This window comes from Daucus carota, chromosome 2 (genome assembly GCF_001625215.2).
Source record: "Daucus carota subsp. sativus chromosome 2, DH1 v3.0, whole genome shotgun sequence".
NCBI classification, from domain to species: domain Eukaryota; kingdom Viridiplantae; phylum Streptophyta; class Magnoliopsida; order Apiales; family Apiaceae; genus Daucus; species Daucus carota.
Window position 1 is genome coordinate 29,897,155 of NC_030382.2, and position 16,924 is coordinate 29,914,078.

General features: G+C 32.8%; 1 protein-coding gene across 1 annotated transcript; it reads right to left on the reverse strand.

Annotated features, from left to right (window-relative positions):
- Window positions 1-759: 759 nt before the first annotated feature.
- LOC135150601 (uncharacterized) lies at window positions 760-1,657 on the reverse strand. Its single transcript, XM_064087102.1, has 3 exons — window positions 1,361-1,657; window positions 1,174-1,265; window positions 760-1,065 (listed from the first exon to the last, which is right to left on the reverse strand). Exons 1-3 carry the CDS (start codon window positions 1,655-1,657, stop codon window positions 978-980), a joined length of 477 nt encoding a protein of 158 aa, XP_063943172.1. The 3' UTR covers window positions 760-977.
- Window positions 1,658-16,924: the final 15,267 nt, after the last annotated feature.

Genomic DNA, 16,924 nt, shown 5'->3' on the forward strand with positions numbered 1-16,924 from the left:
CAGAAATCTGAAAACGAAGACAATCATGTAAGTTTGTCATTTTGATCATTGTTGTGCCAGTTCTCCTCTTTAGTTAGTTGTGCTTCTTAATATTTTTTTAACATTGCTTTTTAGGGAAAATACACTTTGCTGGAATCTCTTTTAAGTTCTTACAAGTCGATCCAGCAGACGTTGTTGCTGCACATTCTTTATGCAGATGACATTGCTGGCAATGAGAAGATGGATTCCATAAAGAAAACTTTTAAGGAGTTGAATGAAAAGGCAAACTTGTTTGTTGACTAAACTGAAAGTTTTTGAAGCTTTCAAAATGTTTTATAATCTAAAATTCTGGATGAATTGTCTTTTCAATGGTTTGTGGTTCTGTTTCTTTTCAACTTGTTCTATACTTGCTTTTATAGTTGAAGGGATGGCAGGACAAGTATCGCTAAGTGGTTCTCTATAATCACTTTTTTGAAGCAGTATAAATGGAAATTCTGGTAGAATTTATTCGTGAAATTAACATAATTAATTTTATATTTATGAATAATAGTGTTCTAAAAAACTGATTTGTATCTATCAACGTTACTCTGACATTAACAAAAAATATAAATGACAAATCAACCAAGCCTTGTTTTTTGGTAAGTATTTAAAAGTAACAAGTGTTCTTTATAAAAACACAAATTTATTCCGGATATCATTCTAATCAGATCGAGAAAACTTCATACATGTTTCCTTAAGTGTTCTTTATTGTTATTAAGAAACGATTAGAACGCTGCTACTCAATCAATCAACACGGAACTATGGAAATGACGACTCGGCACAACGAACCAACTCAGCGACTCAGCGAAAGGGGAGGAAGCATCACCATCTCCAAGAACACAATCAACAGAAAACAACACATGTAGCCTAAACATGCAGGACTCCAAGAACACTAAACAATAGAACATAACAAGAGGGACACGTCCTCAGAGTCACAACACATAAAACTCTTCTTGCACCTAGCCGTTGCTGCATTCTCCGCTGCGTCCTTTGATGCGTAGTCCTCCGACGCGTAGTCCTCTGTGGCGTCCGCTGCGGGGTGGTCCGCTGCAAATGATACAAAAAAAGCCATTACATCAAACAAAAGGTGGTGATAATAGCAATGAAGCTTTCACGTGCCTAAATAACGTAAAATACAGATTTCATGTCAAATACCTATCCGTTCCTTGGTGCAGGGCATCCTTCGGATTCAGCAGTTCGACAAATTCCTCAAACTTAGTGTTCATTGCAGTCAGGAGCACAGTGGCCTAATGAGCTTAAACATGTCATATTGTGCTCCATTGATGGGTGAAAATCACATGCTCTCTAGCTGAGTACAACCACAATAAAAGAAGAATCAAACCTGTTTGTCGTGAGCGGCAGAGATCGATCCCTCAATAAATTCTGGAAGCTCCTCTTTGAGCTCGAACATCTTGGATTTAATTGAAGTAACAGCTTTAATAATCTCGTCGTACTTTTTCTGAGAATTTGTTTCTACCTTCACAAGTCGTTTTGATAACTTAGTCACTGATTCGTTTATATCATTGATCATTTTATCGTGTGCACTTATTTTACTATCGTGTCTTTCCAGCATTTTCATTACCTCTTTGAGTGACTTCTGATATTCGTTCACCGACATTTGTAGAACATGGTAGTTCATGGTATCGAAAGAAGAAGAAAGAAGAGAAATGGAAAGAGAAATTTGCAGAAGAGAAATGGAAAGAGAGATTGAAAGAAGAGAAATGGAAAGAGAAATGGAAAGAGAAAGAAGAAGACAAATGGAGGGAAAGAATATGCAGATGCAGAAGCTATCGAATATGCAGATGCAGAAGCTATCGAATAATATGCAGAAGACAATGTGCAGAAGCTAGGTGGGAATAGGTGGTGGGAATATATGTGCAGAAGCTAGAGCCGGCCAAACGGGCGGGCCGTGCCGGTTCGGGCCGGTTCAGCCGCGGGCCGGGCTCTTTTCTCCGGGCACGGAACCGGCACGGCTGCACAGACGTGCCGGGCCGGGCCGTGCCGAGTTGGTGGGAGCACAACCCGTAACCGGAAGTACGGGTCAGACGGTTTGACGTGCCCACGGTTCACGGGCTGGCGGCGGTTCGGTTCAGTGTAATGGTGTTGCACTTACAAGTTGCACATGTTTAGCGTACTTTCCTCACATGTTGAATGTTTTTGTTTTATTTTTTTCAATTTTAAATTTTATTATGTTTTTTAATAACAAAGTTAATGGTGAATTTTATTAGATTATAAATTTAAGTAATTCTTATGAAATTGATAATAAATTTTAATATGATATTAGCAATTAAAAAATATTTTGATAACAAATAATGTTTTGGTAAAAACATATATATTAATAAAAAGTGAAGTATATATTAATAAAAAAATGAAATATATATTTACCATTATAAGAATGTCTGGGTTAATTTTTATGATTAAACTTATAATTAATAACATTTACTCTCTTTCAATTATCCGGTTTTAAATAATAACATTTAGCATTAATCTTCTATAATTTAATAATTTCAAAAATGTATAATAAAAAACAATATAATAAAAGAACAAATTCAACTTTTGTGACTTGTATAATTGTACATGAAGCCTTATGGACAGGAGATTGCATTTGGTGTGGTGATCGTACGGGTTGGCGGGCCGGTCCGGGCCGGTCCGTGCCGCGCCAACTCCGGGCCGGTTCGTGCCGGGCTACGAATTACAGTATCATGAACCGTAACCGGCTCGTCTTCTGTCTCGGTTCGGGGCGGTCCGTGCCGATTTCAACCCGGCTCGTGTTTTGGCGGGTCAAATGACGGTTCGGGCCCGTTCGGTCCGGGTTAAACCGCCCGTTTGGCCACCTCTAGCAGAAGCTAGGTGCATGTGCTACTACTAATATTGCATGTACTACAATATGTAGGGGTGAGCAGAAAAAACCGAAACCGAAAAATTAACCGAAAAAAACCGATAAATCACACCGAAAAAAACTAAACCGAAGAAAAAACCGAACCGGGAAACCGAAACTAATGGTGCGGTTTCGGTTCCGGTTTTTAGTCAAAACCGAACCGAAATTAACCGAACCGCTATATTATATTTATATATAATATTGATAAATAATATTATGAGAACTCCAAACAAATTGGTGTTAGTATTTATTACATAAATATATATATTTTTATATTAGTATTAATAAATTATATAATATATTCCCATAACTCTGTAAGATTAATATTGTATTAGTTTTTAATCATAATTTTAAAATTTTTGTATAATATATTAGACCTGGCAATTCGTTCGTGTCGTATACTTTCGTGTCGTGTACCTTTTCGTGTCGTGTACTCAAAAGCCAAACACAAAACCGACCCGTTTAGGATTCGTATACTTTCGTGTTCGTGTACCTTCGTTTTCGTGTCGTTCTCGTGTCGTGTTTCGTGTAAAATTGAATATAAATATAAATATTAATTAATTAATATAAATTAATATAAATTAATATAAATATTAGATTTTTAAGTAAAAAATTACAAAATTATATGAAATATATACATTTAAATCATTTATACTTACAATATTATAAAATTGTGCATTATTTAAAAAATGAATGTACATATATTTAATTATAAATATATATTTATTATAAACTAGGATATAAAGCCGCGCTATGCGCGGCACAAAAATTTCTAAAAAATTATATATTTGATATTGTTGTTAAGGGAGATTAATTGTTTGATGGTTAGTATCGAAAATTGAAAATTGTGCATTATATATTACATAAACATTAACCTAAGTTCGTTTCATGATAATATAAATTTTTTGTAATATACTCCCTCTATACCATTGAATTCTATACTTTTTTTTTGCACGTTTTTTAAGATTTGTATAAAATATAATTTCATAGGTTTTTTTTTAAAAAATCTGAATAAAAATTTAAACATTAAATTTTTATTCAAGAAAACTTATGAAACTATACTTTATAGGAATCTCGAAATACGTGTAAACAGTGCACAAATACATCCCAATGGGACATGGAAAATATTTTTTATGTAACACACTGTAATCTTTGTTATACGAAAAAAATGTTTTGGAGATAATTGACTTCAAATTTAATCACATATTTATCATAAATTAACAAATGAAGTAATTAATATCTAATAAAAAATTTATTAAATAATATTTCTATGAAAGTAAATGAAATTGTTGAGTTTCAATTAGTTTTTTTTTTTATCGAAAACCCTTTATTGTGAAAGTGTTGATGGACTGTTTGGATGATGAATTCTAACCCAATTAACGTGAATAAAAATGAGATTTCAATAAAAATGTATCAAACTTTTCTCCCGGCCCATTTACTGTTCAGTGGGTTGAAATCACACAATACAAATAATCTTTAGTTTGAATAGGAATTACATTAAATTGATTGCATTTTACTTTTAAGTACAAATCCTGAGCTAGTAGTTCATTTTTTTTATTGTGATTTACCAAAATAGCAAAAATAGATGTAGCTGATGAAATTAGTTTTGGTCAATAGAACCGCGAGCTTAGAACCGGTAATACAACACTTAATTGTAGGGATGTCAAAAAATCCGAAAAATCCGATATCCGTCCGAAATATCCGTACCCGTATCTGGAACAAAGCGGATATTATCCGTATTCGAGACAAAGCGAATATTATCCGTATCCGAATCCGACACTTCCAGATACGGATACGGATACAGATATAACCATATTCGTATCCGAAAATATCCGTATCCGGAAATAAATAAATAAATAAATAAATTATATATATATATACATGTATATATGTAATGTTAAAATAATCTATTAATTTTAAAGTATGTGTGTATGTGTGTGTGTGTGTGTGTATTAAATAATCTATTTGTACAAATTTCATATAATTTTAAAAAAATTATACACATGCATGCTAACTATCATTTGAGTTAAATATTATAAAGAAAAAAATAGATTTAATAAATAAATAATAAATAATTTTTTAAAAGTATAATATAGATTTAGGTCACTTTAACTCTTAACTTTTTTTAAAAAAATTAATTTTAATTTTTACTATTTATTTTACAATTTTTTTAAATTTTTAACATAAAAATAAAAAAATGATTAAAAATCATATTCGGATCCAGACCGGATACGAATAATACACTTTAAAAAATTTCTGGATTCTGATACGGATACGGATACGAATTTTCTGATGCGGATCCGGATCCGGATCCGGATATAGGCGGATCTGGATCCGTATTATCCGTTTGACAACCCTACTTAATTGAACTGATGGTAAATAATATATTATGCTTTCATTTTTTTAAGGTTACTGTTCATTGTTATGTAACTCATCACGGTTCGTTCACTACAATCGATAAATAATTTCTCGAAAAGTTAAGATCGTCTAATATATAATTGTCCGAAAATAAATTACACTGATCTTAGGTATTCAAAAATCATATAATATAAAAAAATTTATTTCGTCATTTCACTTAATTTTTTGATTAATAACTAATAATTTATATTGAAATGATAACTATAATGCTCAAAAAGTTTACTTAACTTTTATGCATATAAAGTAAAGTAAATTTAATATATAATTAATACCTGTAATTTATGGCTCTTAAAATACCATTAAATGTAAAAGAAAATATATTTTAATAAAAATAAATAAAATAAAAATTTAAGAGAAATAACTTGAAATGCGTTAGTGTCTTTCGATCCTCTCTGTCATAGATTAGTGGTAAAATGATAGACATGCGAGATTATAAATTCTACGTGTAAACGAAAAATTAATATAATTACGTAACTTACCGTGATTCTCAATTCTCACTATCATCGATAAAAGTTAAGATCGTGTAACCTAAAATTATCCGAAAATAAATTATACTGATCTTAATAGGTTATGAAAAATGACATATTATAAATAATTTTAATTCGTTTTTCACCTAAAATAATATTTTTTATATTAATAACTAATATCTTATACTGAAATTATAATTATGTTTAATAAAGTTTACTAAATTTTAAATAAATAAAATAAAGTAAATTTAATATAGAATTAATGGATGTAATTAATGACCATTAAGATATTATTAAATGCAAGAAGATTATATTTTAATAAAAATCAAAAAAATGAGAATTGAAGAAAAATAGCTTGAAGCGTTCTGGTGCATTTCCATTTCTCTGCTATTATAGAGGTATAGATATATATATCTATAATAAAAATATCATTATAAATATATATATTTCGTGTATCTCGTGTCGTGTCGTGTACCTGGAGGGTAAACACAAAACCGACACGACATCTCCGTCGTGTACTTCGTGTCGTGTACCTTTTCGTGTCGTGTACTCAAAAATCAAACACAAACACGAAATTTTCGTGTCGTTTTCGTGTCGTGTTTTCGTGTCGTGTGAAAAATTGCCGGGTCTATAATATATTTGTACATACGCACATGCTATAATCTTGTTTTCCATTGTCATGGACATATATTTGTCGCATTTGTTAACATGAATACATAAAAGTCACTATATGATAACATGAATACATAAAAAAATTATGAAATGAATTTAGTTTGTTCACAAATTTAAAAGTCACTATAATTTAATTTTTAATGTAATATAATTATTGACCATTGACACTATTTATTTTACCCAATACACTACCACCAAAAGCTTTGCACAAGTAAAAGAAAAAAAATAATACTAAAAACCGAAAAAAACCGAAACCGATAAACGGTTAACCGAAACCGAAAAAACCGTTTAATATGGTTTGGTAGCGGTTAATTACTATTAACCGAACCGAACCGAATATAGTTGTGGTCTAATTATTTTACTTTATGATATAGACATATTGTTGCTATTGTGAGTTGCTTCTACGGAGATTTACTGGAGTTGTTATCTCTACTCTTCATTTGTGTACTTTATGTATGTTGGATTTGTGTACTGGAGTTGCTGTTGGATTTGGATTTATGTTTGCAAGTGAATGTTATCTTTACGTTTGTACCGTATGTGTGTATATTTTGTACTGTTCTCAAGTAATACGTGTATCAAAGAAAGAAGATGTGGAATTAATCCTGAAAATTACATGGGTCTCAAGAAATTCCAAAGATCTTGTGTACTATGCTTGGATACACGATGAAGTTTATCAGCATAATACTAGCAGAATGCAGGAATGCATTAAAGCTGAGTGCTAGAATGCATTTTGTGCTCCGAGCCTCCAACATTAAAGTGAATGCTAGAATGCATTAGTATACAGCGACAGAACATGCACCTTCTGTATTTTTCGTCATGGGAATTGCAGAAATTTAAATACTTAAATAGGCGTGCCTCTGCCGAGTCTTTAACAATCAACCTCTTATTGTTGAGAGAAATTAAAGAGTATTGTACTATAGGTTACAGAGCTACTTGTTTGATGACCGCCCAAGACCTTAAGATTTTACCATGAGTCCTGAAAACAAGTTACCGTCTCTACTATAAAAGTATACATAAAAAAATATTATTTAACTACATATTTACAAGAAATCGAAAAAGAAATAAATAAAGTCCTAGGAGTCCATCCAAACAAAATAGTTTTGGAAAAATACTTGGATATATTTAAGTATAAAGATACTATTTTCAACCACAAGATTTAAATGACAGCAAGTATCATTGTACAGTTAAACCTCGATAAATGAAAAGTACAACAATAAATAATTTAATTATTCATATTATATTCCATGCATGTATATATATAATATTTTTAATACATTCATATTCTCCTATTTTTTATACATAAATAGGAAAATGGTGATTGTTAGTTAAATGTATTTATGCATGTATATATATAATATTTTTAATACATTCATATTCTCCTATTTTTTATACATAAATACATTTAACTAACAATGATCCATACTAGAAAGGATCTATACTAGCACATACATTCATATTCTCCTATTTTTTGTATCTTTACTATTGTTCTATGTTCTGGCTTCAGATTATAAGAATATTGATTGGTGTTTGTAGTTCTATGTCTTCTCGTGTGACATCTTTTAGATTTACACTGAAATATAACCCAATCAACAAAAAAAGAAACTAAAAATCAATCAAGTTCAGCATTATATATTTTTTAACTTTTAATTTTCGTACATGAAATTTTTTATAAATCTTCTTTCATACATAATTTAAAAAGCAAAAAAAAATCAATCTTCATTTCTGCTCCTCTTGATTTGCATCCTGAGTTCTCTTCCTTTTAGAACCAACACTAGCTTCATAGAGATTTTGATAGGATGATTTTGCTTTGTCTATATCTTTCTCGGACATCATATTCATTGTAGAACGAAACAAATTGCTACGTTCAGCTTTGTGCCTCTCCAATAGAGATATCATATTATCTCTGTTTTTTATTTCAATCTCCATGATTTTAATCTTTCCCTTCAAGTCTGCAACAACTTCTTCCAAATCTTCCACTCTTTTTTGCAACTCTTTGTTCTCCTGTGCTCCGAGCCTCCAACATTAAAGTGAATGCTAGAATGCATTAGTATACAGCGACAGAACATGCACCTTCTGTATTTTTCGTCATGGGAATTGCAGAAATTTAAATACTTAAATAGGCGTGCCTCTGCCGAGTCTTTAACAATCAACCTCTTATTGTTGAGAGAAATTAAAGAGTATTGTACTATAGGTTACAGAGCTACTTGTTTGATGACCGCCCAAGACCTTAAGATTTTACCATGAGTCCTGAAAACAAGTTACCGTCTCTACTATAAAAGTATACATAAAAAAATATTATTTAACTACATATTTACAAGAAATCGAAAAAGAAATAAATAAAGTCCTAGGAGTCCATCCAAACAAAATAGTTTTGGAAAAATACTTGGATATATTTAAGTATAAAGATACTATTTTCAACCACAAGATTTAAATGACAGCAAGTATCATTGTACAGTTAAACCTCGATAAATGAAAAGTACAACAATAAATAATTTAATTATTCATATTATATTCCATGCATGTATATATATAATATTTTTAATACATTCATATTCTCCTATTTTTTATACATAAATAGGAAAATGGTGATTGTTAGTTAAATGTATTTATGCATGTATATATATAATATTTTTAATACATTCATATTCTCCTATTTTTTATACATAAATACATTTAACTAACAATGATCCATACTAGAAAGGATCTATACTAGCACATACATTCATATTCTCCTATTTTTTGTATCTTTACTATTGTTCTATGTTCTGGCTTCAGATTATAAGAATATTGATTGGTGTTTGTAGTTCTATGTCTTCTCGTGTGACATCTTTTAGATTTACACTGAAATATAACCCAATCAACAAAAAAAGAAACTAAAAATCAATCAAGTTCAGCATTATATATTTTTTAACTTTTAATTTTCGTACATGAAATTTTTTATAAATCTTCTTTCATACATAATTTAAAAAGCAAAAAAAAATCAATCTTCATTTCTGCTCCTCTTGATTTGCATCCTGAGTTCTCTTCCTTTTAGAACCAACACTAGCTTCATAGAGATTTTGATAGGATGATTTTGCTTTGTCTATATCTTTCTCGGACATCATATTCATTGTAGAACGAAACAAATTGCTACGTTCAGCTTTGTGCCTCTCCAATAGAGATATCATATTATCTCTGTTTTTTATTTCAATCTCCATGATTTTAATCTTTCCCTTCAAGTCTGCAACAACTTCTTCCATGAGCAATAAGCTTCTTCTTGATGCATGAGTTCCAAAAATTCTTTATTTCATTATCTGTTCTACCTGGCAAGTGCTTAGCTATCTGAGCCCATTTGTTTCCTAATGGTTTTGATCGGGTTTTTGGGATAAAGAAAAGTGCACTTAAAATTGATGAACTTGCTGCTATTGCCAAAGATACAAATCAAACTGATGACAGACGAAAGACGGCCGTCTTGCTGATCATTGTGAGAAGCTTCATAGTGCCTGACTCTAGTGGCGCTCGAGTCTACACCACTTTTCTTCGTTACATCGAAGATTTTGAACAGGTTGACAAGTATGCTTGGGGCAGCGCACTGCTGGCCTTTCTCTTCTGCGGGATGAGCAGAAAAGCTATTAAAAATAAGAAGAGAATTCATGGGAATAGTTGGCTCATTCTGGTAAAAAAAAATAATGATGAAACTGTTGGCTATATATACATATGGATGTATATGAATTAACAAGAATTATGTTATTTGACAGGCCTTTTTTATATTACGTATCCCCAAGCTTCAGAAGGAACTTGGAATAAAGTTGAACAAGGAGTTAAGTGTTCCTATTTTGAGCACAATTGTTGAACAAGTCAAGAAAATCGCTCACAATCATAGGACTGATTACCAGGAACGCTTGAATCATATATTTCCTGATCTTTCACATGATGTAAGTTTTTCTCATGCTTGTTACTAACTTTATGATTTAGCTAGATTGGCTGCTTTGTCCTCTCAACCCTTAAGACTGACTTCTCATGTGGTTTATGAACAGGATGTTGACTGGACGCCATACAAGAGTCTCCACAAAGACCCTGCACGATACAAAGAACAACAGCTTGTTGCAACCTATGTGGGGGCTATCATCTGCAACAACTATGTGGCTTATCATAAGCCACATCTTGCAGCCGAACAATTTCCAGTGTTGGAAGATTTTGATTTGCAGAATCTATGTTGGCAGGCTAAAGGAATTGAACTGAAACAAAACAAAGGAGATTCTGAACAACATCTTTTGACAGAGTATAAGGATCATATTAAAGAGTGGAATGAAAGACTTCTGCTCAAGGACCACCTCCAGAAAAACCATTCATCACCCTCAACCGTCCATATGCCGCAAAACCATCCCTCACCCCCACCCTCAGCCATGTTCTCAGTCCAACTTTCAAGTCAACCCCTATCCTCACCCCAATGCTTAAACCGAACCCCACACTCACCCCAAAATTTAATCCAAACCCCACCCTTACCCCATCTCATATCCTCACTCCAACGGTCACCCCAACTCCTTGAGCGTGGTGAGGGGAAGAAAAATAAAAAAATGAATGACATAAGGATCTTGCAATGTCTGGAACCTGGTAAACACATTGATGAGCGTGTGATAGATTATTATGTGAGGTAAATCATGAGTTTATGTTCAAAATAGTTTATTTTTTTGCTTGACTAAGATATTTTGAGATTGTTCTAATATCTTTACTAATTTTTTGTTTCGTTTTGGACAGCTATTTGAACCGCACAAGGCCTTCAAACTCTTTTCTTCTGCTTAACAGCTATGTCTACTCAAAATTGGCAAATCACATGAAAGAGGCCTCTGCGCATAATAATGTAAATGAGGATGCAAATATTAAAATGGGATGGTGGAAGGGAGGATTCGACAAGTACTCATATATTCTCTTTCCAGCCTGCTTTGAGTAAGATTCTAAAGCCCAAATTTTAAAATCAAGTGCAATACATTCTGTTTTATAGTTGGTTATTTTGTTTTTTTATTACACAGGTATCACTATAGCTTAGTGATTGTCTGTTTCATGAAGGAGCATATTTCAATCCTTCATCTGGATTCAATGGGATCGCACCCAAGTGATAAGATTTTTCCTATAATTGTTTGGTAAGAACAAGGAGATCCTTCATAACTAACATATGCTTTATAATGTGATATAAATCAAGCCTAATTAGCAAGATTTAATCAATGTAGGACTTTAAAACAGAAGTGGGAAAGGGAAAGAGCAGCTTCCGATTTTCCATCCATTGTCACGAAAACTGTTGATGTAAAATATCTTTGTTTTGCGCCTTAAATTTTATGTTTGCTTTATTTTTTCATAGCATGCCTATGAACATTGTTATATATATCAGGTTCCACAACAACCAAACGATCACGATTGTGCTTTGTTTATCATTCATATGATAGAACTTTTCCTCCATCAAGCTCCCCCACAATTTGAAAACGACAATTTAAAAATGGTAACAATTCCTTCCCTCCTCTCTCCCCCCCTCCCTCCCTCTCTTCCTCCCACATAAACACAAGTTAATAACATGTGCTTTATTTCTGTTTTTCAGTTTGGAAGGAAGTGGTTTGACCCACTCGATGCATGTGCATTGAGAGAGAGGATAAAACCTGTCATTGTAGAAGAGCTGAAGAGAAGTGGGTTTGAAGCTGATATTAGTGTTCCTCAGGAGAAGAAAGCTGTGGGTAAACACTCGGAAAGAAAACGCAAGGAGCCTGAGGGGCGCGAGACGACTATGGATAAGAAGCTTCGAAGCAATATAAAAACTCTGGGTGGCCACGTGAGGAAAAGGGAAGAAATCGATTATGCACGCATATGCCCTGACCAGCCGAAGAATGTAGTCTATGGGGAGAATCTTGTTCATAGAAGGATCAAAGTTTGGTGGCCCGATGATGAGAAGTAAGTGTTTAGTTTAAAAGATTGGTTATTTGTACATTTTTAAGTTGTCTAACATGTTCTATTTGTAGGTATTACAACGGTGTCATTGGTTCGTTCAATGCTCAGAACAAAAAATACCAGGTAGCCTGAGCTCTCTTTTCATAAGTTCTTAAATATGCACATGACTAGTAAACTGTACCCGACACATTTTTTGTTATCATTGTTAGGTTAAATATGATGATGGAGATGAAGAGTTTCTTATTCTGAGTAAAGAGAGATGGGATTTTCTTCCAAAAGAAACCAGGAAGAAGATTTGAGCAGCTCTTTGTACTCTTTGTACTATTGCCCCTCCGTTTGTTGCATGTTTTAAGTTGAACTCTATTAGTAGTAACATTGTCTTAGCTGGTTTCATGTAATACAGTTTCATGTAATCGCTGGTTTTCATTTTCAAAGAAAAATTTAGCAAGAAATAAACAATGACTCAGATTACAACGGACACCATTCCCACGTAGAAAGACTGAAATCAGAATGAAATAAACAAGAATTCAGCGAACACCAGCAATTCAGCAACAAGACAAATATACTAAAACAAAACAAGAAAACCAGCAATGAGGAGATCAACTCGACTCAGAACCACATACTTGAAACAGACACCGAACAACTTATAACTTCTAATTCAATGAACACTGCTACTCAATCAATCAACACGGAACTATGGAAATGACGACTCGGCACAACGAACCAACTCAGCGACTCAGCGAAAGGGGAGGAAGCATCACCATCTCCAAGAACACAATCAACAGAAAACAACACATGTAGCCTAAACATGCAGGACTCCAAGAACACTAAACAATAGAACATAACAAGAGGGACACGTCCTCAGAGTCACAACACATAAAACTCTTCTTGCACCTAGCCGTTGCTGCATTCTCCGCTGCGTCCTTTGATGCGTAGTCCTCCGACGCGTAGTCCTCTGTGGCGTCCGCTGCGGGGTGGTCCGCTGCAAATGATACAAAAAAAGCCATTACATCAAACAAAAGGTGGTGATAATAGCAATGAAGCTTTCACGTGCCTAAATAACGTAAAATACAGATTTCATGTCAAATACCTATCCGTTCCTTGGTGCAGGGCATCCTTCGGATTCAGCAGTTCGACAAATTCCTCAAACTTAGTGTTCATTGCAGTCAGGAGCACAGTGGCCTAATGAGCTTAAACATGTCATATTGTGCTCCATTGATGGGTGAAAATCACATGCTCTCTAGCTGAGTACATACTTGTTCTACCCATTTTGTTACGATTTTGTTACGATTGTCTGATCTTAATAATAGTTACCATAATTGGACTTCAAAAACATAGAATTTAAAAGGAAACAGTATCAACAAATACAATTATATATAAACATACATAGATCAAGGAAACACTTGGAAAAAATAAAAAAATCAGAATAAATACCGTAGAGAATCTAGAACTCAACAGATAAAAGAACATAACAGTACCATTTAATATTATATTACTAGAAAAAGAGTATCTTATAGGGAACGAAACACATAGAACAATATGTAACAAAATTTATTATCTCAAAAAACATTATCTCAAATTCATTTAATTAAGAGAAGAAACACGTGTATTAAATGACGTACTGTACTTTGATTATAATGTCTATATTATGTTATTCTAAAAATAAGTTTATTTATAAAACACATCATATAGAAATATTTTTTTAATTCATAGGTATATTTCCATAAAAAAATATTCCCTTGACTGATCAATAAATATATTAGACATACGGGACTAAGATTCCCTTGACTGATCAATAAATATATCAGATATAGTGTACTAAAGCAAAACTAAAAGCAGTCATTTTCTGTCTATATTTTGCTGAACTCTGTCCAACAACCATCACTTACGGAGTGTTTGGATTCTTAAAGAAATCAGGGTTTTAAAGAAAAGCACGAAAAGGGAGATCGCAACTACGATTCAAGATGATGAGAACAACTCGATTCGCTGGAGAGAGGGACATAGGTATCAATTCTATGAATTGTTCGTTTTAGATCTTTCATAAAAATTCAATCGCAGTTCTGATTATTGAATTTAATTCTTTGTAGTGAATCCATTAGATACAGAAAGCTTGAGTGATGCTCAGGCTGATCAATATATAAGGTACAATAAATTTTTTAATTGAATGTTGCTTTGCATGTTAAAAGATTTGTTGAAATTGTAAAATTTATAAACACGAATCCATTTGATACAGTTTGTTGTGGAAAACGCTTGGTGAGGAAAAAGAAAAAACATGTCTCTTTGTTGATCCATTGCTAATCAAAAAGTACTACGATTCAAATGGTGATGACGAGGGTCTATTTAAGAACTTTGGTAAACAAAAGTTCTTCAGCAGAAGATATGTTTTTTTTCCCGTATGCTTGTGGTTAGTGTTTCGATACTAGAAGACTGTGATTTTTTTCAATAACAAACTTAGAGTGGTGAAAACAACTGTAAATAGTTTATTATCTCAGGAAACATTCGGTGTTGGTGATATTGTGCAATCCAAACTACAAATTAAGAGGAGGGGTTGAACGACCTACAATGCTTCTTCTGGATTCTCTGAAGGGTTCGGACTCAACTACTATTGAGGAATTTCTTCGAGGGTAATCTAATATATTGTACGTTTTGTAAAATTACCTGCCAGATAGATTATATGACAAAAAATTTGCGATAAATGTCTTCACATTACAGATTGCTTTCCTCTTTTTACAAATATGCCAAAATGGATTGTTCTGATCTTAAGTACTGTGACAACATACCATTCCTGATTCCAGAGGTAATATGACAACTTCAAATTATTGCAATTTTGATTTACTAAAAAACTACTTTCAGTGAAGCAGATTATTGACTTTACAGGTGCCAAAACAAGTAGACAATGAAAGTTGTGGATTTTTCGTGTTATTTTACACGACTTTGTTTGTCAAGATGAGTCCAGACAGATATAGCTTAATGGAGCACTACCCTGGTTTTGTAAGACTATAATTGTTAATCCTTTCAATGATGAAGTTTTTATTTTCATTATTCTGTGTAGTAGTTTTCGAGACATTACTAAATCTTTTTCTTGTAATGTCATTTAGTTTAGTCAGAAATGGTTTACCAGGGGACAATTTGAAGATTTCAAAACTGCTTTGATTAAAGTTTTTAGAGATGAACGTAAGCCAAGTCTTTTGCATTATAATTACATTATCATCCTTTATTTTATTATTTAAAGCTTAGTTCTTTATTAATCTTAAAGATGAATACCAAATGGAAGCTAGTGAACACAGCACAGAGGACGAAAGACGTTCTGATTCTTGTATAATTGAGCTGATAAAGCAAATATGTGTTAACTGTGAGTTCTCATGTGAAAGTTGAGTATGTTAGATGTCCTCGAATTCAATTATTTTAGAATTTTTACTGTTTGATTATTTTTTTTCAATTAATACAGCAGGCAATCTTATTTCATCAGTTGTTGGTAGTAAAGATTCAATGAATGTAGTCAGGGATATAACGACAACCACTGATTACGCAGTAAGCATAGCTCAAAACTTTCACAGTTCTAATAAAAAGATTTTCAATAATAATAAATGTTTATGTTTGATATTTAAACTAATAAAATATATATTCTTTTTTTACATAGTCCTGCACCGATAGGAAAAGAAAGAGCAAAGAAGCTGACAACGAGCATTGTACTGTGGCGCAAGAGGGAGAACATAAGCTGGTTAACTTAGAACACAGGATACATATGAAATTGAGTCCTGCTCTGTTCTGTGACATGATTCAGAACCTAACTCTTTCGCAGAAAGAGTGGGTAAGGAGAACGGGTTTTGGCTGTGTTCTAGACTTCTCATTAAGTGACTATCCAAGATATCTTGGATTCTGTATTGCAAAAAAATTTGATTTTGCTAATTGTTGTATGATGGTTGATGAAGCTACAGTAAAAATCACAGAGAACGACGTTCACCGCGTTCTTGGTTTGCCACTGGGACCAAACTCGATAACCTTCGTGAACAGTAAATCATTGGCTACAGAGTGGAAGAAACAATTAAAGTTTAAAAAGAATTCTTTGAGAGTAGCTGTTACTGATATTATACAGTTGACCAAGAATTCTACTACTGTGGATTTAAATTTTAAGAAAAACTTTGTTTCTGTATTGATAAGTTTCCTGATCCAGGCACCATGTAATTCTTACATCAGAATGAAATTATTGGGCTTTTGTTGTGATCTAGACAACTGCTCAAACTATAACTGGTGTGAGTTGGTATTGCGAAGCCTGAAGAACTCAGGAAAATTTTGGTCAAATGATGCTGAGACAAGATACTACACAGGGTCACTTCCTTTCATATTGGTATGTTTCCCTTTTATTAAATGACATGAACCTCATTTAAATAATATGCTAACAACTTTAAACAAAAATCTAGTACTTCTTCCTGGACTTCCACTTTGGACGGCGATTTTTTCCAAATCATATACTTCCAAGATTTATCCCGTGGAATAGTTATTGTTTGAAGATGATGGAAGAGTACATGATATCAAATTCTCTCATAGTAAATGGAGA

What these genes read in the sequence shown, in the direction of transcription:
- LOC135150601 (XM_064087102.1), bottom strand. Translation starts at nt 1,657, where the DNA reads ATGAACTACCATGTTCTACAAATGTCGGTGAACGAATATCAGAAGTCA. An exon ending in CTGCCGCTCACGACAAACAG is followed by an intron (nt 1,266 to 1,360) that starts GTTTGATTCTTC and finishes TAAGCTCATTAG; the next exon opens with GCCACTGTGCTCCTGACTGC. An exon ending in CTGCACCAAGGAACGGATAG is followed by an intron (nt 1,066 to 1,173) that starts GTATTTGACATG and finishes TATCATTTGCAG; the next exon opens with CGGACCACCCCGCAGCGGAC.